This window comes from Coregonus lavaretus (genome assembly GCF_964263955.1).
Source record: "Coregonus lavaretus genome assembly, chromosome: 30".
Classification (NCBI taxonomy): Eukaryota; Metazoa; Chordata; class Actinopteri; order Salmoniformes; family Salmonidae; genus Coregonus; species Coregonus lavaretus.
Genome location: NC_140017.1, coordinates 17,655,172 through 17,678,529, shown reverse-complemented (window position 1 = coordinate 17,678,529; position 23,358 = coordinate 17,655,172). Strand labels below are relative to the sequence as shown.

Below are 23,358 nucleotides of genomic sequence, written 5' to 3'. Positions count from 1 at the left end.
GACACTATCTACAAAAGGCATGTCCACAGACTACATAGTAAAGACAGACGAGACCTCTTCCAGCCATGTTTAAGGCAATTTAAAAGCATTTCCTACAGGTATTCATTTCATTCTCTTCAGTACCACTGGTATCCCTGTCATTCTTTTTGATCAATATACATTTTCACAGAAAGCATCATTACAATCGAACAAATAAGTTAGACACAATCAAATAAATAAATCACGTAACAAGAATACAGAAATAAAGAATGAGTGAGATATTATCTTCTTTTAAGACAAAGATGAGAGTGCAACAGTTTGTGTTGGACACATTGGACCTCTGACATCAGATTTATGCTACTATACTGCCTGCATGAGCTTTACCTGGCATCAGACCTACTGTACACATTTAAAGGCATTAATAAGCATCAGTAAGAGTGTCAAACATGGTGAACATCTTGTGTCATGCAATGCAAATGTTGAGAAGTCTTTGTGGCAGTTTCACAGACATAAGTTACGCATAGTTGGGTGACTGCACACCAGCATGGCCTGAAAATATTTGGGGCATCTCAGATTGTTCTGGCAATTCTCACATAAAAACTTAATTGGGAGGAAGGATGTTTCACATGCTTTTTTGAGAAAATCATGATGAAAGTGGCCATTTTAGGCCCTTTTTAGACCAACCTATACATGCCTCCTGACCCTATGATCCGTGAACCGCACATGGTACAGTCATCTTGGTGTCATTATACTCCTTATAGTGTGCTCTGAAATATGGAGTATGGCTATATTCTGAAATATAATTGTTCACATTAATCGATTCAACATGAACTATATTATTATTAATATCTCAAAAGTACCCTTTTCGATTTAGCTTACTCTTCAAACACATCACAATTCCAGAGTGGGCTCTCTGCTACTTTCAAAGAAATTATAAATGCTATACATCGAAATTTACATTATAGGTCATTAACCAAATTATACCTCTCCTGTAGGATTGCACATTCAGCAAATCACCAGCAGTGATTCACTGTTTTGGTGGTGCTCATAAAATGTATCATAACTTTAAAAAGTAGCAGAGAGACCACTGAAAATTGTATGTACAGTCGTGGTCAAAAGTTTTGCAATTTGCATATACTCCAGAATGTTATGAAGAGTGATCAGATGAATTGCAATTAATTGCAAAGTCCCTCTTTGCCATGAAAATGAACTTAATCCCAAAAAAACATTTCCACTGCATTTCAGCCCTGCCACAAAAGGACCAGCTGACATCATGTCAGTGATTCTCTCGTTAACACAGGTGAGAGTGTTGACGAGGACAAGGCTGGAGATCACTCTGTCATGCTGATTGAGTTAGAATAACAGACTATAAGCTTTAAAAGGAGGGTGGTGCTTGAAATCATTGTTCTTCCTCTGTTAACCATGGTTATCTGCAAGGAAACACGTGCCGCCATCATTGCTTTGCACAAAAAGGGCTTCACAGGTAAGGATATTGCTGCTAGTAAGATTGTACCTAAATCAACCATTCATCAAGAACTTCAAGGAGAGAGGTTCAATTGTTGTGAAGAAGGCTCCAGGGCGCCCAAGAAAGTCCAGCAAGCGCCAGGACCGTCTCCTAAAGTTGATTCAGCTGCGGGATCAGGGCACCACCAGCGCAGAGCTTGTTCAGGAATGGCAGCAGGTAGGTGTGAGTGCATCTGCACACACAGTGAGGCGAAGACTTTTGGAGGATGGCCTGGTGTCAAGAAGGGCAGCGAGGAAGCCACTTCTCTCCAGGAAAAACATCAGGGACAGACTGATATTCTGGAAAAGGTACAGGGATTGGACTGCTGAGGACTGGGGTAAAGTCATTTTCTCTGATGAATCCCCTTTCCGATTGTTTGGGGCATCCGGAAAAAAGCTTGTCCGGAGAAGACAAGGTGAGCGCTACCATCAGTCCTGTGTCATGCTAACAGTAAAGCATCCTGAGACCATTCATGTGTGGGGTTGCTTCTCAGCCAAGGGAGTGGACTCACTCACAATTTTGCCTAAGAACAGAGCCATGAATAAAGAATGGTACCAACACATCCTCCGAGAGCAACTTCTCCCAACCATCCAAGAACAGTTTGGTGACGAACAATGCCTTTTCCAGCATGATGGAGCACCTTGCCATAAGGCAAAAGTGATAACTAAGTGGCTCGGGGAACAAAACATCAACATTTTGGGTCCATGGCCAGGAAACTCCCCAGACCTTAATCCCATTGAGAACTTGTGGTCAATCCTCAAGAGGCGGGTGGACAAACAAAAACCCACAAATTCGGACAAACTTCAAGCATTGATTATGCAAGAATGGGCTGCCGTCAGTCAGGATGTGGCCCAGAAGTTAATTGACAGCATGCCAGGGTGGATTGCAGAGGTCTTGAAAAAGAAGGGTCAACACTGCAAATATTGACTCTTTGCATAAACTTAATGTAATTGTCAATAAAAGCCTTTGACACTTATGGAATGCTTGTAATTATACTTCAGTATACCATAGTAACATCTGACAAAAATATCTAAAAACACTGAAGCAGCAAACTTTGTGAAGACCAATACTTGTGTCATTCTCAAAACTTTTGACCACGACTGTACTTGTAGAGTATATTATTTAAAACAACCATGTCAGGCCCGTGGGAAAAGTGGCTATCAAGCGCTTCAATGTGCAGTGGCCTTCATCATACAAGTTCAAAACATGTGAACGACCACTTTAACAGAAACGTATCAGTGGACCATATCAGTACGAGCCAGGCCTCAGGAGGAAGGAAGTACAGTATTAATGCAACACAACAGATGTGGAGCTTGGTGTAGAGCCAAAGGAATAGGGGTATATAATGGGGAACACAAAGGCAAGTCATCCCGAAAGGGCAAAGCACGACACAGTAAGCCTAAAGTGGGGAAAAATCTAATTGGACTTCTCCAAACCACTAGCGATTCTAGTAAACGTCTAGCTCCAACAGGATACAGAAAGACCACGAAGGATAACGTTGGTGTGAAGTCCATCTGAAATGAGTTTGGTCCAAAGCTGGAGGTTTTAGGAAGCAGGAAAAAGGGTGGATTTGGGAAGTTTGGGAAGGCGGCTTTTCCCACACGTACAGATCTGGTGTGTTGGGCTTTTGGGGATCAGAGAGGTATTCTGATCAAACAGAAAACAGGTGTTGGATAATCAAAGCTGCTCCGGATGTGTGGCCGATGTTTGAGACCCACAAACGTCATGGACTAAATCGGAGACAGACCCGGATGACCTCGGGTCCAAAATTTCAGCGTTAAAGGTGGGGACACATGAATAATGGAATTGATTCAGATGCGCTAGGCTGGACTTTCATCAAGGGCTATTCACTGACACAGTTGATTAAACATGTGTGTGTGTGCGTGTGTGTATGTGTGTGTACCGCAGTATCTCTCCCACGGCTTTCATGGTGGTAGTTTCTCTGCATTTTTGGACAGACTTTGCAGCAGGGTTTTCTGAAAGTCCTCCTCAGATGTTTCGGGGACGAGGAACTCGAGGAGAAGGTCCCAGATACAGTAGACCAGGTGTCTGTACCGGGTAAGAGTCACAGGTTAAAAGGTCAGGGGTCTTCCAGAAATCTGCTGTCCAACATTTCCTCTCTCCAAAAGTATACACCATTTCATTCTGGCAAGTTACAGGTGGATATTTTAAGTTTGTTTAAAATGTTGAAAACGTCGTCATTTGTGGCTAGCGAGTTTTACAATGGGCCAAATCACAACCTAATATTTCTGCAATTCTGTTGCAATTTCCCCCATTTACATCAAGGCATGATTTTGGCGAAAGCATACAGGCCAAGAGGACCATAAGGGCCAAAACCTAAGCTCCTACAAGGTTCAACGAGCCAAATTACTTCAGCAATGGAATCCTTACAAATGGCTGTGTTCTTCGTTCCAGTGATGTAAATTCATGAAACAACTCTCTTAATTCTAACAGCATGTTTCAAACACTACAGGGACTTAGTTGAGTCGTAAATATATTATACTGTACCTTGCGCACACACACCTTATTTGAACATTTCAATAAGAAGATGAATTGTGATACATGCCACTATAATCAAAACTGATGTATCTTAAGAACAAAGGGCTGGCAATGTATAAATCATCAGCTTGACCCACTGGAAACGTGTCTGGAAAGAGGTATATCATATGGAACACGCTATAAAGCTTGGCTGATGCCCACTGATTCACAACCAGCTCATCACTTAGCTTTAGAACCCTTTATCAATACCTCATGTCATGTTCCTTCATAATCTATTGCAAGACCATGATGTCAGGCTCTTTAAATCACGGCCATACAGACAGGCAAGTGACGTAGTGTACATTACTTTGTTTTGTGTGTGTGTGTGTGTGTGTGTGTGTGTGTGTGTGTGTGTGTGTGTGTGTGTGTGTGTGTGTGTGTGTGTGTGTGTGTGTGTGTGTGTGTGTGTGTGTGTGTGTGTGTGTGTGTGTGTGTGTGTGTGTGGTCACCTGTTTATGTAAGGGTCCTGCAGAGATTCCAGTGCAGTCTGCCAGCTTAGTTGGTATTTGTCAGAGCCCAGCATATCTGAGAGCAGATCTGTAAACACAGAAGAGTACAAATATAGGACCGTGAGGCCGCACAGGACTCCACAGGGAAAAACTAAAAACATAGCTAGTTGGATATAGTAAGACCAGCAGTCCCTGAAATGGCTTCTTATAAATATCAATAGTTAGTTTACATGATTGAATTTACATTAAATGCCATTGTATTGCACATAAGCAATAATACTACTGTAATACAAATGAATTGTATGTTTGCAGAGCTCGATAGGAATGAGTGTGTATGGGCCAGGAGTTTTTCCTGATCATGTGCTGTACTGGACTCCAGACCAAAGTTATAACCTAGTTCCTTTTTCATGGTCAGGTCACAAGGTCAGGATAAACTCCTGGGTCATGTTTATTAGTAAAGTTCATAAAAAAAATAAAAAAAATAATTGCAACGGAAAAACAAAAATGAGCGTTTCTCAAATTATGATGTGTACTATATTACGTATTGGATCACAAAAAAATACAACTTTTACATTACAGTGTAGTTTACCAATAAAATGGTCTGACGGGGATGTGGACATACTCGGTATACATATCCCGAAAGAAATGTCCTTTTACCCTTTATTTAGATTAAAACCTCTCACTTTCGGTTATTTGAAAACGAAATAATCTCCAAAATATTCTTATTTTTAAAACAAGCCATAGAAAGTTGTTTGCAATTTTAGTTTAATCCACCATAAAAGACAGAACAAATAATACAACAAATAGTGGTTAAACTCAAATATACAAATTTTTTGATAAAAAAAAAAAAAAGTATAATCTTTGTAAATGATATCATAAATAGGACTGGTGGTGTTGTCACACATGCAGCTAACAAAAATATATGGAAATGTCTGCTCTACCCCAAATTACAACTAACTAATTGCAGCATTACCGCAAAAATGGAAGAGGCAAGTGGAAGGGGGAAAAAGTAAGAAACTTGTCTGTCGGCCCTGAATTAAAGACCAAAATTGGTTAAAGAAAATTGTGATAAATAAACAAATTTACCAGTTTAATTTAAGTTCCAAAAAATTGACAGCTGTGCCATGTAGATTGCAAAATAGTTGGGAAGAGAATTTCGATGTACCGATTCCATGGCACATGGTTTATGAACTGATACGCAAAACGACGCCTGATTCAAAACCTTGAATTTTTCAATTAAAATTATTATACAAAATGCTTGCAACCAATAGAATGTTATATATATATGGGGGATACAACATTCCCAGTTCTGCAGATTTTGCTGCGAAGAGACAGTCATTAGATCATTTATTTTGGTACTGTCCATATGTAGCTTGTTTTTGGTCACATGTCCAAGAATGGATGAAGAATTGCAACATTTACCTGGAGCTAACGCTGCAGATAGCAATAATTGGTGATTTGAAAAGTCATAGTCAATCGACCAATAATATAATAGTACTTTTAGCAAAAATATATATATTTAATTTACAATCTGTAGAAACTATGAGAATAGGAAGGTTCAGAACTTTTGTGAAGCATCACAGCGCAGTTGAAAAATATATGGCAAATATAAATCCAATATGGATGATGTTAAGAGATAGATGGGAGGAGTTGAATGGAGCTGAGGGGTGGGACTAATAACAACAAGATAACAAATGTAAAATATTCTGTGTCTGTAAAATGTATAGGTTCAGAACTTTTGTGAAACAGGACAATAAAAAATATATGGCAAATAGAAATTTAAAAAAAATATATATATATATATACTACTGTAATACAAATGAATTGTATGTTTGCAGAGCTCGATAGGAATTAGTGTGTATGGGCCAGGAGTTTTTCCTGATCATGTGCTGTACTGGACTCCAGACCAAAGTTATAACCTAGTTCCTTTTTCATGGTCAGGTCACAAGGACAGGATAAAGTCCTGGGTCACGTTGATTAGTAAAGTTCATTACAAAAATACAATTAAATAATAATAATTGGAACGGAAAAACAAAAATGAGCATTTATTATTGAACAAGTCCATAATCCCTCTGGTTTCAGTCCATTTTCCTCCATTTGGTGCCTAATGAACACGAGCCTGCCTCTTCATTATTAGTGATCCCTTACCTGGCAGTAGTTTCATGAGGCAGTGCAGGGACTGCTGCTTGGTGTCCTCCTTCTGTTGGTGGCTGCGCTCCGGGCGGGGCAGGGCTGGTAGGCTGCCCCCCGGCCACACCGCATCCTGCAGCACCCGCAGGTAGATCACCCAGTACTGGGTACAGGTCAGGTTAGCAACGCTCACGTCAAGCCACCTGCAAGTGACAGACAACACACACACACATCAGGGATGTGATCAGGAAAACATACTGTATAGAAAATCAGTAAAGATATAGGGCATTCGGAAAGTATTCAAACCCCTTGACTTTTTCCACATTTTCTTACGTTACAGCCTTATTCTGACATGGATTAAATCGTTTTTTTTCTTCATCAATCTATACACAAAACCCCATAATGACAAAGCAAAAACAGGTTTTTAGAAATTTTAGCAAATCAAAATATCACATTTACATTATTAGTATTCAGACCCTTTACTCAGTTCTTTGTTGAAGCACCTTTGGCAGCGATTACAGCCTCTTCTTGGGTATGACGCTACAAGCTTGCACACCAATATTTGGGGAGTTTCTTCCATTCTTCTCTGCAGATCCTCTCAAGCTCTGTCAGGTTGGATGGGGAGCGTCGCTGCACAGCTATTTTCAGGTCACTCCAGAGATGTTCGATCGGGTTCAAGTCCGGGCTCTGGCTGGGCCACTCAAGGACATTCAGAGACTTGTCCCGAAGCCACTCCTGCGTTGTCTTGGCTGTGTGCTTAGGGTCGTTGTCCTGTTGGAAGGTGATCCTTCGCCCCAGTCAGAGGTCCTGAGTGCTCTGGAGCGGGTTTTCATCAAGGATCTCGCTGTACTTTGCTCCGTTCATCTTTCCCTCAATCCTGACTAGTCTCCCAGTCCCTGCCGTTGAAAAACATCCCCACAGTATGATGCTGCCACCACCATGCTTCACCATAGCGATGGTGCCAAGTTTCCTCCAGACGTGACGCTTGGCATTCCGGCCAAAGAGTTCAATCTTGGTTTCATCAGACCAGAGAATCTTGTTACTCATAATAATATAATAATAATATAATATGCCATTTAGCAGACGCTTTTATCCAAAGCGACTTACAGTCATGCGTGCATACATTTTTTTGGGGTGTATGGGTGGTCCCGGGGATCGAACCCATTACCTTGGCGTTACAAGCGCCGTGCTCTACCAGCTGAGCTACAGAGGACCACATGGTCCATGGTCTGAGAGTCCTTTAGGTGCCTTTTGTCATATGCCTTTTACTGAGGGGTGGCTTCCATCTGGCCACTCTACCATAAAGGCCTGATTGGTGCAATGCTGCAGAGATGGTTGTCCTTCTGGAAGGTTCTCCCATCTCCACAGAGGAACTCTGGAGCTCTGTCAGAGTGACCATCGGGTTCTTGGTCACCTCCTTGACCAAGGCCCTTCTCCCCCAATTGCTCAGTTTGGCCGGGCGGCCAGCTCTAGGAAGAGTCTTGGTGGTTCCAAACTTCTTCCATTTAAGAATGATGGAGGCCACTGTGTTCTTGGGGACCTTCAATGCTGCAGAAATGTTTTGGTACCCTTCCCCAGATCTGTGCCTCGACGCAATCCTGTCTCGGAGCTCTCCGGACAATTCCTTCGACCTCATGGCTTGGTTTTTGCTCTGAGATGCACTGTCAACGGCGGGACCTTATATAGACAGGTGTGTGCCTTTCCAAATTATGTCCAATCAATTGAATTTACCACAGTTGGACTCCAATCAAGTTGTAGAAACATCTCAAGGATGATCAATGGAAACAGGAGCACTTGAGCTACATTCTGAGTCTCATAGCAAAGGGTCTGAATACTTATGTAAATAAGGTATTTCAGTTTTTTATTTGTAATAAATGTACAAACATTTCTAAAAACCTGTTTTCACTTTGTCATTATGGGGTATTCTGTGTAGATTGATGAGGGGAAAAAAGAATTTAATCCATTATAGAATAAGGCTGTAACGTAACAAAATGTGGAAAAGGGGAAGGGGCCTGAATATTTTTCGAAGGCACTGTAGATCCGTAAAGATAGGAGGTCAGTGTGGGGGTAGGGTAAATGTTCATGAAAAGAGGATGATGGCAGAGAAGCAGATACTCCTGATGAATCAGGGAATATCACATCAGTAAAATGATCAGGACAACATAGAAAGTTTCACTGAGTATGAATAGAGGATGATGGCAGAAAAGTAGGAATTCCTGATGTATCAGCAAAAAGCAGCACATCCCTGCACGGTATTCAACGGATATGTGAGAGGCTATTCCAATGGAATCATCCCAAAATGCAAACCCTCCCTGTCTGGCATTCCAGGTAGGCTCAACCAAATGCTCAGCGTATTTGGAAGATTTAAAATACTAGGCTTGGTTTGTGCAGCATGTGTCAAACCAGCGAGCGCACGTGAGGTTGCATTGACATTCATCCAGACTGAGAATCTATAGCATTGACAAGCCAAGATGTACCTGTGGAAGTAATTTACGTGGCGAAATACCACCTGAAAGTACAGATTAAGGCACAGTTCCTTTAGTTTAAACATCAATTTACTTCTGACAAGGCAAACCGTCCACTTCTAAATGAAGGATTTGTGTATGGCGAGGAGGACATTTTACTCCCAACAAGAGTAAAACCTGTTTGGCAAACAATACATTGAAGAGACAGTATGACACACACACACACACACACACACACACACACACATAAACAACAGGGTCCACGCCACACTGACTTACAGCATGTAGGCACAGAATGCAACAACCCGCCATCCACATAATGTGCAGAGGTGTTTTGAGCACAAGGTAATGGCCATACAACATTCCAATAGCCTTATAGAAATACAGTAGATGGTATTAATCAACTAAACAAAAGCAGTCCAAAGAACGTGCCATGCCTGTAAAATGATTGGTTTGTTTACAGTCATACACACAGGGAGAGAAGATTTGCTGTTGGTCTCTTGAGTAGGGCTTAAGCAAACAGTGAACACAAAAATAGTTTGTATCCAGACTGTATTCAATTGGATGAGAGACTTGATCAAAATCAATTAATAACACTCTGCAGATGTTACATAATACTGTAAAATGCTACAAAAATATGTTCTAAATAATGTCCTTCAAGGCCAAATCCCTTAATTTAGTTATTTCATTACAGGTTTTTTCGGCCCGTGTTGCCACACACTATTGAGGGACATGGACGGTTCTGGGAAAACGTGGATCTCGTAGCTTTTTTTTTTCCACTATCTTACACCCTCTCATTGTTAGTATGTTTCATAACAGCGAGTCTGGCTTCCCAAGCCAATACATGATGACATCCTGACATTTGTGTGGAACCATGATGTGGGACTGTGAGATAATGTTACTATAAAGCCTATGAAGGATTGCCTGCTAAGAACCTCTGGCAAGATTGATGTGAGCAATTATTATCGTTGCACATATGTTGTATGCCTTGGAGGGAGAGAGAAGATAAGTTAATAGGAAAAATACGTTCCAATGAGTGAACTTCGGAGTTCAACAAATAACAATGACTAGGAGTTCTAATGAGAAAATACAACTTATGTAACACAAGTAATATGGATTCCGTACTAAAATGTGTTGCACATTGAGCTCAATACTTGCTTGACTGAAGAAACTGTCATGTCTCACAGAGCAGCTATTAATTCTGGGAAGTCGACCTTGGCATTTGATTGCCACGGATCTCCTATTCTTCATGCCTCTGAAGTTTACTCTGCTGTTTTATTTTAGCCCCCTCATTAAAACCTCAGAAGGTGGACAATGATGAGTGTCCATTCAACGCCACATCCTGACCGGAGACAAGCGCATTAGCCTAAATCATAGTCGCTTACAACAACAGAACAGCGGAGACGAGTCGAAAACACAAACACGTGGGCACGAGCTGCCCAGGCCAAACATACTTTCTTTCAGACAAACATTAAAAAAGTGCTTTCTTTTTTCCCTCATTTGGGAAAATCTTTGGACTTTGCGGCAGATCCTGCTGAAAGCATTGGGAACCTGCCATGTCTCCCCCGTCTACAATGTCCTGGGAGGGCTGGTCTGGTCTGGTCTGGTCTGACATGCATGCGGTCGTGGTTTATGTCTTGGGGAAGCAGCAGTCACTCCAGCTCCTCCTACCCTGTCACTGGGGAGGTTTATAGCAGCCCGACTGCACTATTTCATCAGGAAACCTGGAGGCCCTGGAAACACTCCCAGCAGGGCCTTGCGCTCTTTGACACGCTGTGATGTCTTTCACAGTCAGCGTCAGAGTAAGTCATGTTCACGTTGAAATATCCTCGCCCTGACTTGGTGCACCTGGTGAAGGTCTCCTACCATGAGTAACGATGCAGGGAAACCAACCTAAGAAGTAAGCCTACACAGTGGGCGATGTTGTCTCTGGAAAAGATCATGCATCTTGCCATTTCGTGAATTCCCACCACCACATACTCTCTAAATATGTTATACAATACAGTACATATTACAGTATCATTGATGAAAATGATGCAACACAAAGTGCAATAGCTAACCAGCCACTCAACGTTAGCATTGGTGGATGGAATGTAGGCCTCTTGGGATAACAAGAAGAAAAAAGCTGCACTGGTCCAGACAAACCATTTAAGGGCTGACGTTGGACCACAGCTAATGTAAGGTGATGGAACTAAAAAGCAAGTTGTTTGGAATCAACAGTAGTAAAAAAAAAATCCTAGTGGTCCTCTGTAGCTCAACTGGTAGAGCACGGCGCTTGTAACGCCAAGGTAGTGGGTTCGATCCCCGGGACCACCCATACACAAAAATGTATGCACGCATGACTGTAAGTCGCTTTGGATAAAAGCGTCTGCTAAATGGCATATTATTATTATTATTACTACTGGCCCGGTGGGCAGTTTATGAAGTGCAGCCCATTTTGACTGGCAGCGACTTTGACAGGGACACGCAGCATTAGCAGAGAATACATTTCTCCACCTCTGGAAGAATGGAAAAAAAGGGTTACTACGCTCTCCCCGTAGCCAGCCATGTTTAAACAACCCTGTTTCAAATTCTAATAGGTGCCTTGATTTCTTCTGACACTGCAAAAACATCAACGTGATAACTATATTCCATTTGGAAAAGTGCCTAATTGACATGTGAAATGAGCTCGGAAAAAGTGACCCAGCCCACGACGTGGTGTTGTTCGGGTGGGCAATGGAAAGGGGAGTCCACACGCCTCATTTGGAGGAGTGAGAAAGACAGTTAATTCATTGTCTGTGACAGACAGAGACAGACCCTGATGCACATGCTTGGAGGAACCCCTTAATATCACCAGATTTGGAGCATATTGGCTCTGCTAGTTCATTTTCATTGCTTCTCACTGGAACCCTTGGTGAAACTCCTTAGCTGCTTCTAAGTGAGATGATAGCTGAAGAAGCAGTAGACCACTCTCACCTTCATTTAATACCTTGATACACACAGGGTTAATGAAACAAATTAATGGAAAAGCATCTTCTTGCTGACATAGACCAGGGGTGTCAAACTCATTCCATGGAGCGCCTAGTGTCTGCGTCTTTTTGGTTTTTCCTTTCAATTAAGACATGGACAACCAGGTGAGGGGATTTCTTTACTAATTAGTGACCTTAATTCATCCATCAAGTACAAGGGAGGAGAAAAAACCTACAGACACAGAGCCCTCCGTGGAATGAGTTCGACACGTGATGTAGACGATTATCAAAATGGACTTCAGGATTCAGAAGTCCATCATGAAGAATGCACTATAACACTTGAGAATGAAGAACCTGTGCTTTATTGTTAGGTTTATCCTGCCATGGCTGTGGGTTCCGAGCCTGTCAAACCAGTTTAAAACATGAGGCCTGTCTGGGTTCAGGCTTTAACACTCATTCCATGTGATCTGTGTAAAACCATTCGGTGCCAATAACATAAACTGTAGCTGTTATTCTAAAACCTTGGGTGAAAATAACACAAGGACTTGGGACTCGGTAGCCAATAGTGAAAAAAAATCAACAATAATGTGGAGGAAGACATGAAAGGGTTTTTACGGAGCTCAAACAAATGGGGAAAATAAAACGACTACTTTCTCTAACGTCGGACTCCAGCACAGCTGAATTAGCAGACATTGCGTACTAATTAAAAAATTGCTGTTGGATTAAATACCCCATCCAAATCCTGCATCACACTTCAGTTTAAATTACGACAACACTTAATCGGCTCGATGACCTAAGCAATATCTGATACATTTCCACTTCACTCAAGACTCAAAATTGCATTGAGTTAATTACCAGAATCAAAACATCCAACAAAAGTCAGAATGATGGATTTTAAGCATGGCCTGAGTGCAGGTGTTAGTGAATGCAGATGTACTGTGTAAGTGCACAGGGCAATTTAGCAAAAAAGGCCATCGTCCATCCATCCAACTGCTAGTTGAATTCCCACAATGGTGGTGCCAAACAGAGCAAGACAACCTGCCTAGGCTGCCAAAGAGCTGAATTCCATCAATCTATTTAGCTAGCAAAATAATCAAACTGGGAATGGAGGTCTGCAGCCAGCCTTTAAACAACTCATTACATGTTAACAGACTGTTACACAAACCCAGAGGCACACTGGACTGAGACAAAGTGTTCCTCCTCAGTGCAACGTGCCTGCTTTAGCTCACAGTAATAACTTGCATCAACAATACTAAAGCCGATGTCATACACAACAAGAGCAATTTTCTCCTCAACCACCTAAACCAAGGTCCAGGGAAAGATTCCAAGGGACTTAAAGGGATACTTAAGGATTTTGGCAACAAGGCCCTTTATCTACTTCCCCAGAGTCAGATGAACTCGTAGATACCATTTTTATGTCTCTGCGTGCAGTTTGAAGGAAGTTGCTAACTAGCGTTAGTACAATGACTGGAAGTCCAAGGGTATCTGCTAGCATGTTAGTAAATACGCTTAGACTTCCAGTCATTGCGCTAACGCTAGTTAGCATTGGCTCACAAAACTACCTCTAACTTCCTTTATACTGGACACAGACATAAAAATAGTATCCACAAGTTCATCTGACTGTGGGGAAGTTCCAAAATCCCGAAGTACCCCTTTAATGGAGGACTCGTTTGCTTGTAAAAAACGAAACAACACAACCACACGGATGTGATAACAACACAACCACACGGATGTAATAACAACACAACCACACGGATGTAATAACAACACAACCACACGGATGTAATAACAACACAACCACACGGATGTAATAACAACACAACCACACGGATGTAATAACAACACAACCACACGGATGTAATAACAACACAACCACACGGATGTAATAAAGAGTGAAAGACAAACAAATAACCACGTATTTATGGTACGTCGGTTATACGAGAGTGCCGTCTTTATCCGCCGGCTACATCCCCAAAGTGGCTCCAGATGGGCTGTGCTGCAAACTCTGCCTTATAATGAATGAACATGGCCTTCAGCTACAGACCAACAACACTGGCTGGAGAGGGGGACAGCTGGGGATTACTTCTGACCACAACAACAAAATGAATGCTACTCCTCAGTCCAAAGACAATAGAAAATGGTATGGCTAGGCCACCGCTAACTGCCAATCACCTGAAACACAATGCCATTCTCCATGTATCAGGGTGCTAATTACACATCCACAAAACGTCTAATTGGAGCTTTAACGATAAGCAAAAATAAACAACTTAGGACCTTGAGATAGGATATAATTTGCGTGACACCTTCCTTCCTCAACACCGGTAAAACCACCTCTACTTCAGTCAGAGGCGCTGCGACTGCATCCGAACCCTGATAACATCTCTGCACATCGATGTGAAGCCAAGAAATGGTGTACTCTGGGTCTCAATTAGTCTCGGCCCTCAAGGCCAAGTGCTACATCAGAGGTTTGTGTAAAGTACGAGAGGAGAAATCTCAGGCATAATCAAAGCCAAGCCAGAGTTTACATCTCCGAGAACATTGGGCAGATGGCCTGTGAGCAATAAGGCGCATCACCAAGGGGCTCTTGAGAGGTCTGTCTCTGTCTGACGAGTCCTGGTGGATGTGGATGTCTGCTAGAGGAAACTCCTTAACTGTCTGTGTCCAGAAAACCTCGGGGGGGGGGGGGGGGGGGGGGGGTGCACAGCTAAGGCTGACAGTTGTATAAAAAAATGGGTCCTCTTCACTTGAGAGCTCACAGGGAAGAGCACATATTTTTTCTTATCTTGACTGTCCATAAATTGGAAAGGACTTACGGGAAGTCTGCCGCTGAATGACTAATGTTAATTACAGGCCCAGCAGAACCTCATAAGGGATAGAGGTTGGGGGGCTGACAAATAATGACACAGCAGAGTGGGGGCTATTCAGTGGCAACGCTGGGGCCTGTGGCGCCATTATGAAGTGTCTTTAGCACTGCAGGCATACAATAGACACACACTACTGGGCTAACTGCGGCTCCCACAAAAAGGGGCTATTTTATGAATCTCCTCTGGATCCGACAATGCCTTGGAGGGAGACTCATGACTGTTAAAAACCAGGGGTGGATATTGTGTGTGAAGTTCTGTGAACACGTGTGGCTGCACATAGGCATGCCAGCACAAAGTGTGATCATCAGAGTGAGACTGATAGCTTGGTGAACACCTCAAATAACCCCTACTGACCTCAACAGAACACACTATGCTGTGCTTCTATGTAGGCCTATTAGGCAAGCTTTACAAATTGCGTTCAATCCGAATTTTGTAGTAGAGACATGGAGAGAATGTAATTAAAACTCACACAAAGCAATCCAAAATCCCTTAACAATCTTCCTCTGTTCTTTGCACACAAGTGGTCAAGAGAGGTTAGAAGACTAAATTAACAAGAAAAAGATGGTAGAACAACATGTTAATAAAGATTCAGCCTTTGTGAAATATTTTCATTACAGAACCATAGATTATCAAGGGTTAACTATCAATTGATAGCTCAAGCTATTAAAATGCTATAGTTATCTTGTTGCCAGAGAGTTAATTAATTAATTTCTTAAATTCATTATAATGGCAGTCTCCTCTGTAATTGTTCATGGAACGCACTTCCAGTGTTGATATTATAGCACACAGTGCATGTTAAAAATAACCACATACCAGACTTGAGCTGTGCTTACCGTAACCACCTCCAAGAGTGGGAAGCCATTTGGATGGGACAAAATAAGCAGTCGGTCAAATTGGTCAATGTTGTTGTAATTAAGTGTTATTAACAGCCCCACTCAATGCAGCTGACTTCCTGGTAAGAACAGAGGAGTGTGATCATCTCGGTTGCATTTCTCTTCAAATAGATCCATCTCCACTGTGGTCTTTATTCTGACAACCTTATATGGTGTCTGGTGTCCTAATCCTTCTGGAATGCCTGTGTATGTGAGGAGAACGCTGCATCAGAGTGCTAGTGTAGCTCAGTTGGCCTCCTGTAGCTCAGTTGGTAGTGCATGGCGCTTGCAACGCCAGGGTTGTGGGTTCGATTCCCACGGGGGGCCAGTATGAAAAATGTATGCACTCACTAACTATGTGTCACGCCCTGACTCAGGCGACTCGTATATGTTGAGTCAGGGTGTGTATATTCTTTGTTATGTAGTATTTTCTATGTGGGATCTAGTATGTTTAGTACTATGTTGGCCGGTGTGGTTCCCAATCAGAGGCAGCTGTCGCTCGTTGTCTCTGATTGGGGTCCATACTTAGGCAGCCTATTGGCACTATTGAGTTGTGTGTGCTACCTTGGACTTCACGTTTCGTTTGTTTATTGTTTTGTCGTGTGTTTATTCAGTTTAAATAAACATGTACGCATATCACGCTGCGCCTTGGTCTGACCCGTCATTGAACGAACGTGACACTATAAGTCGCTCTGGATAAGAGTGTCTGCTAAATGACTAAAATGTAAATGTAAAATGTAGTGCTTACCAGACCTGGGTTCAAATAGTATTTGAAATATTTGAAATAAGTTGAGTGTTTGCTTGAGCCTGCCTGGAATATGCCATATGGGTGGGGTTTGCACTCTCAGGACTATTTCATTGGTCCCATTCCGCCAGGAGAGCTCAATCAAGCACGGCTTAAGTATTGGAAAGATTATTTCAAATGCTATTTGAACCCAGGTCTTGTGCTAACATGTTCCATTGAAACCTCTGCTGAGCCAATTAGCATCCAAAAGGTGTCTGGCAGACGAGGCCTCCAGGCAGCCTTCAGACTCCAGGCAGATAGTGAGCCAGAAAGGCCAGCAGTAGCAGGAGCAGCACAGTCCAGTATTACCTAGTTCTCCTCTGGCCTCTGATGTGTCTGTTTCCACTGAGGCACTAGCTGACCTGGCCTAACCTGGTTTGGTCTGGCGTCGTCAGATCACCGTCTCCATCCACCATATACCCCGTCCATGCTACGCCGGTGTTTGTGTGTGTGCGTACACGTTTTACTATACTTGTGAGTACCAGAACTCCTCACAAGAATGGTAAACCAACAAAAAATGTGGGGTTAAGGTTATGGTTATAATTAGGATTAGGGGTTGGTGGTTAGGTTTAGAATTAGCGTTAGGAGTTAGGTTAAATAGGATTTTGAATGGGAATCAATTGTTGGTCCTCGCAAATATAGTAAGACATATCTCTGTGTGTGTGTGTCTGTGTGTCGGGGGCTGTTTTTATTGGGAGTGTTGTGGCGCCTCATTCCATCGGCTGGTCAACACACTGACATCTAACGTTACTGATCGTGTGTGGCTGGGGCAGGTTTTCAGAAAGGCTGATTTCCGATTTCACAGTCTAGTGCATCGCGCCAGGGACAGTTAGAGGCCCTGTGTCTCTCCAGCATCCATCCTGCTAATAGAGTCTCAGACTGAAGATTAGTTCCCCCCGCATAGGACAGACATCCTTGAACCAATTTCTGGTGACAAATGGCATGTAAGTCTATACCAACGATTGTGGTCGGGAGGACTACGGCATTATAGCTACCATGAAAACCACCAGAATCATTTTCTCATTACAGTCTATCTAAAAGATATTACTAAATTATAGGAAATGGGATAAAGTTGAGAAAGATTGGATACTGCAATGGTGTGGAAACCAAAGAAAGTATAAGGAAAATGTTATACACCTAACATTCCAATAGGTGCCAAGCCAGTACCCAAATCTTAACACAGGCAGCACACTGCTCATAGAAGTCAGGAACAATATGTACATGCCTGTGCCCCTGTATGTTTTAACAATTACCATACATGGATCGGATTAGTTACTTTGCCAATAACTTGTTTAAATTCATCGTTGTCATTCGCAAACCCTTCACTGCCATACATATTAGTAAACAAGAGTGATTGTATATGCAGCCTATGAGACGGTTTTAGAAGATGTAGTAGAAGACCAGTCAGTCTGGGTGAAATACACGTCTCTCACATGAGAAATGAGAGGAGGAACCTGCCAGACAGTATTTCTCTCTGTTAGTAATTACTCTTGTGGGTTGGGGCTTGCCAGGAAAGAGCAATTTACGGCAGCAGGTGACATGTCATCCTGAAAAGAATATCACGCAGCAGAATTTCCTTGCGGTCGGAGCGTCACACGACGAGAAGAATACCAGGAGCCATGAGCGACCGCCAGCCCAAGATAAGCACGCCCGAGAGGGAGAGAGGGTGATGGAGAGGAGCTGTACTCGCCAACATCCCACCCTTACGAAAAAAGATTTCTGTCAGAGTGCATTGCAGTCAGAGTGCAGTATCACTGCAGTACGCTTCAGTATAACTGCAGTTAGAGTCCAGTATAAAGTGTCTAAAATACCACAGTCGACTGCAGTTACTGCACTTCTACCGCAGTTTCAAAACTGCAATCTTTTTTTTGTAAGGGCAGCCTGCTCAGAAATAAATAGTACCTCAAAGCTCAGCAGACCGCTCCAATCAAATCCAAGATGTCAATCAACCCAAGTGACAGTTTCAGAAACATAGCCTAATCAAACTGTCAGGCAATAATCACTTTAAGGCAGGGCAACTCTAAATATAGCGGGAAGGATAGTTATAACTACATTTACACTACCATTCAAAAGTTTGGACACATCTACTCTTTCAAGGGTTTTTCTATTTTTTACATTGTAGAATAATAGCGAAGACATCAAAACTATGAAATAACACATAAGGAATCATATAGTAACCAAAGAAGTGTTAAACAAATCAAAATATATTTTAGATTTAAGATTCTTCAAATAGCCACCCTTTGCCTTGACTTGATGACAGCTTTGCACACTCTTGGCATTCGCTCAACCAGCTTCATGAGGTAGTCACCTGGAATGCATTTCAATTAACAGGTGTGCCTTCTTAAAAGTTAATTTGTGGAATTTCTTTCCTTCTTAACGCGTTTGAGCAAATCAGTTGTGTTGTGACAAGGTAGGGGGGTATACAGAAGATAGCCCTATTTGGTAAAAGACCAAGTCCATATTATGGCAAGAACAGCTCAAATAAACAAAGAGAAACGACAGTCCATCGTTACTTTAAGACATGAAGGTCAGTCAATACGGAACATTTCAAGAACTTTGAAAGTTTCTTCAAGTGCAGTCGCAAAAACCATCAAGCGCTATGATGAAACTGGCTCTCATGAGGACCACCATAGGAATGGAAGACCCAGAGTTACCTCTGCTGCAGAAAATAAGTTCACTAGAGTTACCAGCCTCAGAAATTGCAGCCCAAATAAATGCTTAACAGAGTTCAAGTCACAGACACATCTCAACATCAACTTTTCAGAGGGGACTGTGTGAATCAGGCCTTCATGGTCAAATTTGCTCAAAGAAACCACTACTAAAGGACACCAATAAGAAGAAGAGACCTGCTCAATCCCTGCTATGCCAAATCTGCTGTAAACTAATGGCCTGACCACCAGTGCAGTGGACTCAAACAAAAGCTGGGCGCCTGCAATGGGGTCTTCCTCCACAGCTGGGTGAACGACTCATAACTCAAGAGTTTGAAGCACAGCAAGACCCTCTGTGCAATAAAAATAACCAGCACCACTGTTAGAAACTACCATCTCTGAGGGATGTCTATTTTGGGGCCAATCATTTAGGCTGAACAGCTGAACTCACCCTGGCTGTGAATGAAAAGCATTCACCATTAAAGAACAACAAGGCCTCACACATTGTTAACTCTGGATAAAAAAAACGCAGCTTTGACACCTGCCCAAAAAGCGGCTAATGAAACATTTAAATTGAGAGAAATAAAAATAGTCTGTACTGGGACAAGGCGGAATCGAAGCCAGCACAATAACAGAAAAACATTGCCTTGAAACAGCTGGTGTTTAAGTAACAGTAATACACATCTGTAACATTTCGGGCCTGTCCATTAGTATACTGGCAGGACCCATCATTCCATCTTTCCCCTCCGAAAATGGATGTTGGCTGTGAACTGTTGCTGTACACTATAGCGCAAATGACCATGTGACATGGCTAAACATCTCACCGCATGGATCTGCTCCACACATGACAGCAGAGCTGGAGAGCCGAGCTGTACAAGCTGTGGTCAGACTCGTCCTCAGCAGAGGCAGACACGTTCTTTAAAGGCAGGAGGAGGGAGTGGAATAAGAAGGCCGGCTGAGTGGAAGACGAATAAACAAGAAGAGCCGGATCCAGAAATATATAGATGCAATTAGACTACCAAGATGATCGTATGTCTCTGGTTTGCATTGTGTCATTGTGAAAATAAGGGCCCTTAAACGTGTCTTTTCAAATTCAACAAATAAGCAAATGCACAGTGATCATAATAATGTGTGAGTGTGAGTTTTGTGTGTTGAAAATGCACCAACACTGCTATTTTAAAGCGATCATTACATATTAAGCCTGCTACACTGTTAAATCTGGAAGTCTGACCAGAGTCTTCAAAGGCTCATTGCATCCCTGAACATGTGCGGTCATTGCTAAATTAAGCAGAGACTGAAACGTCTTTAATTAAAACCACATGCTATCACCGTGGCTGAAAGCGAAGCTCTATGGCTGGTCCCAGGGCAGATATTAAACACAGAGGCTAAAGGGAACAGGGGAGAGGGGGGACGCTCCCGTTGACAAGTTTAAAACGCAGTCTACACTTCATCAAGCTGTCATCTGGCCCCGTGGCCCCCGGCTCACATTGTTTATGAAAAGTATTAATATTCCCGTTTAGGAATACAAATAAAGAATTGTATCATTGCATGACAGGTGCAGCAAGGCGGGCGGGGGGGGGGGGGGGGGAGCGTAGACCCAACGGGGTTAAAGATGTGAAACGTATAGTAGAGCTGTTAGCCTCCACACCTCCACCACGAACAAGTGCTCCATTCAAAAGTCCTGAGAAAGAAGGCAGTGTGCTGACGGAGTTGTAGGGTATTTCAGGTGCTACTCCAGCAGGGAACACCTGTACTTTGCCTATTCTGTCAAGGGTCATATTTGGCTTGCTGGCGAAGCTGTCGATTCATTACCTAAATACTGAATGACGTATTTTCTGGACTTGGGGAGCAAATGTTCCACACTGGAATATGTTATCAACTATGCTCAGCTGAGGCAAAAGGTTGTACCGAAGTTAAGCTACTTCATCCAACTTGACTACTGGGAGGTTTCAATCATCACTTCATGTATCACTGTTATATCATGCCAGTAAGACTGTGACATTCAATGCTAGGACAACAGTCCAGTACTGTATAGGCATGCCCCTGTTTCACAAACTAAAACTACAGGTGTCAGAAGTGGGATCCAAAATGACCAAAAATATGAAACTATCATTCTATTGAACTGACAATAGACAGGGGCTTAAGGGTGGAAATGAAATAGAATGGAAAAACAGTACAGGCAATTTGATAGAAAAAATAAAGTGGAGAGGACACAACACCTCGTCTTCTCACCTTGGGAATGCATCTGGACAAGTCTGAGAGCCATGTCATGCAAAACAGATCTCAGATTCCCTTAGCTGAAGATGGTCCCTTAAGTACACTGATGACTGAAGGATACTGCACATAACAAAACAAGCATATCATCACCCTGTGGGACCACCTTATGCGGAAATGTTACTCACTTATCTGAAACCAGCCAGAGTGAGAGGAGTGTTTGTGTGAAGGTCAAATCTATGCAAATGAAATTGCTGTCATTCACAAAGCCTAAAGATACTTTTTCTGCTGTTCCCTGTGTGAGGTTACATTATATATAAAGTCACTAAGAAGATTTTATTTATCCAAAGAGACTTACAAAACAATTAGTGCATAAATTCAGTATGTGTGTATGTGACCCCTGCAGGAATTTAACCCATGACCTTGGTGTTGCTAGCACCACACTCCTACCAACTGTACCGGACAGTATATGAGGCATATTGTTCAATGTGATAAGATTGTCAGTCATACCTTCGATGCTGTTCCTCTGAAGATTGTGCTTGCTTCATGTACAGACAAGAGACAAATCTGGCCTCGAGTGGATTTTCCAGACTTCTGTCTAAGGGAGAATATTTTCATCTTAGATTGTCCCAGTTTCCAGTCTATAAAATGATGCATCTCCCTAACCAATGCCTTGGACCCCATTTACGAGAGCAAGTCTCCAGCCAAATTCTTCACACAGACCCAGACGTTGTGTGTTGGAGGCCTGCTCCATCCACTCGCGGTTCTTGATTAAAGCAGAGCAGACATGCAAGCGGTGCCGGTGACAGACATGGATCGGGTTTCCATGGCCTGCATCTCCTCTGCATTTTACTAAACGCTTATGTCATATTAAATAGGTTTAGCGCTGGTTTCTTGGCGTTTAAATATTGTAACTGTAAGTAAACAACTAAAATACTCCTACTGAAATTAAGTCATCGATGCACTGAACTGAGAAGTACTGAGAACCTTTAATCAAAGTCGGTAGTGTCTTGAAAACCTGAAAAGATACAGACAGTACAGTCAACAGTAGCCAAAGCTATAGGCCTAGTAACTGTTAAGTCTAGCTAACCTTTCCCTTGTTAGAGAATTTAAAGTGTGAGAGAATTTCAACTAAATGTGTTTGCCTCTACGGTCATCTCCAGAGGCATGGGGGTCCTTAGGGCCTGTCTGTTAGGGTAGGGTTAGCATAGCTGAGCAACGTGTGAGAAGATGAAGAGAGGACTGGTTGCCACCGTGAGAACGGTCTCTGCTGACAAACTGATGCTTTAAATAGCGGGGACCAACAACACATGGGCCACTAATACAGGGCCCTCTGTCTTTAGGGAGGGTTAGGTGACTTGGATTATACAAACCCAAGAACATTGTTTGCATGTTGACTTTACTGCTACAGGGTCAGCTATATTTGTCTATGACCGAATTTCTGTGAAGTTGTTGCTGAAGGCATTCACAGAGAAGGGAAGCCAAACAAACATATCAAATTCAAGATTCAGAGGTACCTTTATGACACCAGAAGTACCTTTCTTTCCACTCAAGAAAATATGCTTAATGAGCCTAAATTCAACATTTCAATAACCTCCAAACTTTACCTTTATCAATTAATCAAAATCATTCTATTAAACTTAAAGAGTATTACAGTTTTTACTCATAGAATTAGAATGAAGAATAGGAAGCTTCTACTACTTCATAAACAGGATTGGTCTTGCACGTGGCCAATCACGTCCCAGTCTGGCTGAGGCTCAGCTCACACATCAAGGCCCAGGGGCCCCTGTGATACGATACTTTCCGACTCTCCTGTTGAACGGAAACCCTCGTAAAAGTCGTCCGAGCGGCAAGAGTCAGAGGAGAAAATCTCATTAGGAAAACAAGTTAGCCTAAGCATTATCACAGCATCACCCATATTTATTTTGAACGGAACTAGGTCAAGCGTTTATACACCATCCTT

General features: G+C 42.5%; 1 protein-coding gene across 1 annotated transcript in view; it reads right to left on the bottom strand.

Moving 5' to 3' along the window:
* Window positions 1-2,509: 2,509 nt before the first annotated feature.
* Window positions 2,510-23,358, bottom strand: part of snx19b (sorting nexin 19b) — a 37,389-nt gene continuing 16,540 nt past the window's right edge. Inside the window, exons 10-12 of the mRNA XM_084148456.1 lie at window positions 6,619-6,803; window positions 4,471-4,558; window positions 2,510-3,532 (exon numbers count right to left, since the gene is read on the bottom strand). Of these exons, the coding sequence (XP_084004582.1) occupies window positions 3,409-3,532; window positions 4,471-4,558; window positions 6,619-6,803 (397 nt within the window). The 3' untranslated portion in view covers window positions 2,510-3,408. The remainder of the gene's footprint in view (window positions 3,533-4,470; window positions 4,559-6,618; window positions 6,804-23,358) is intronic.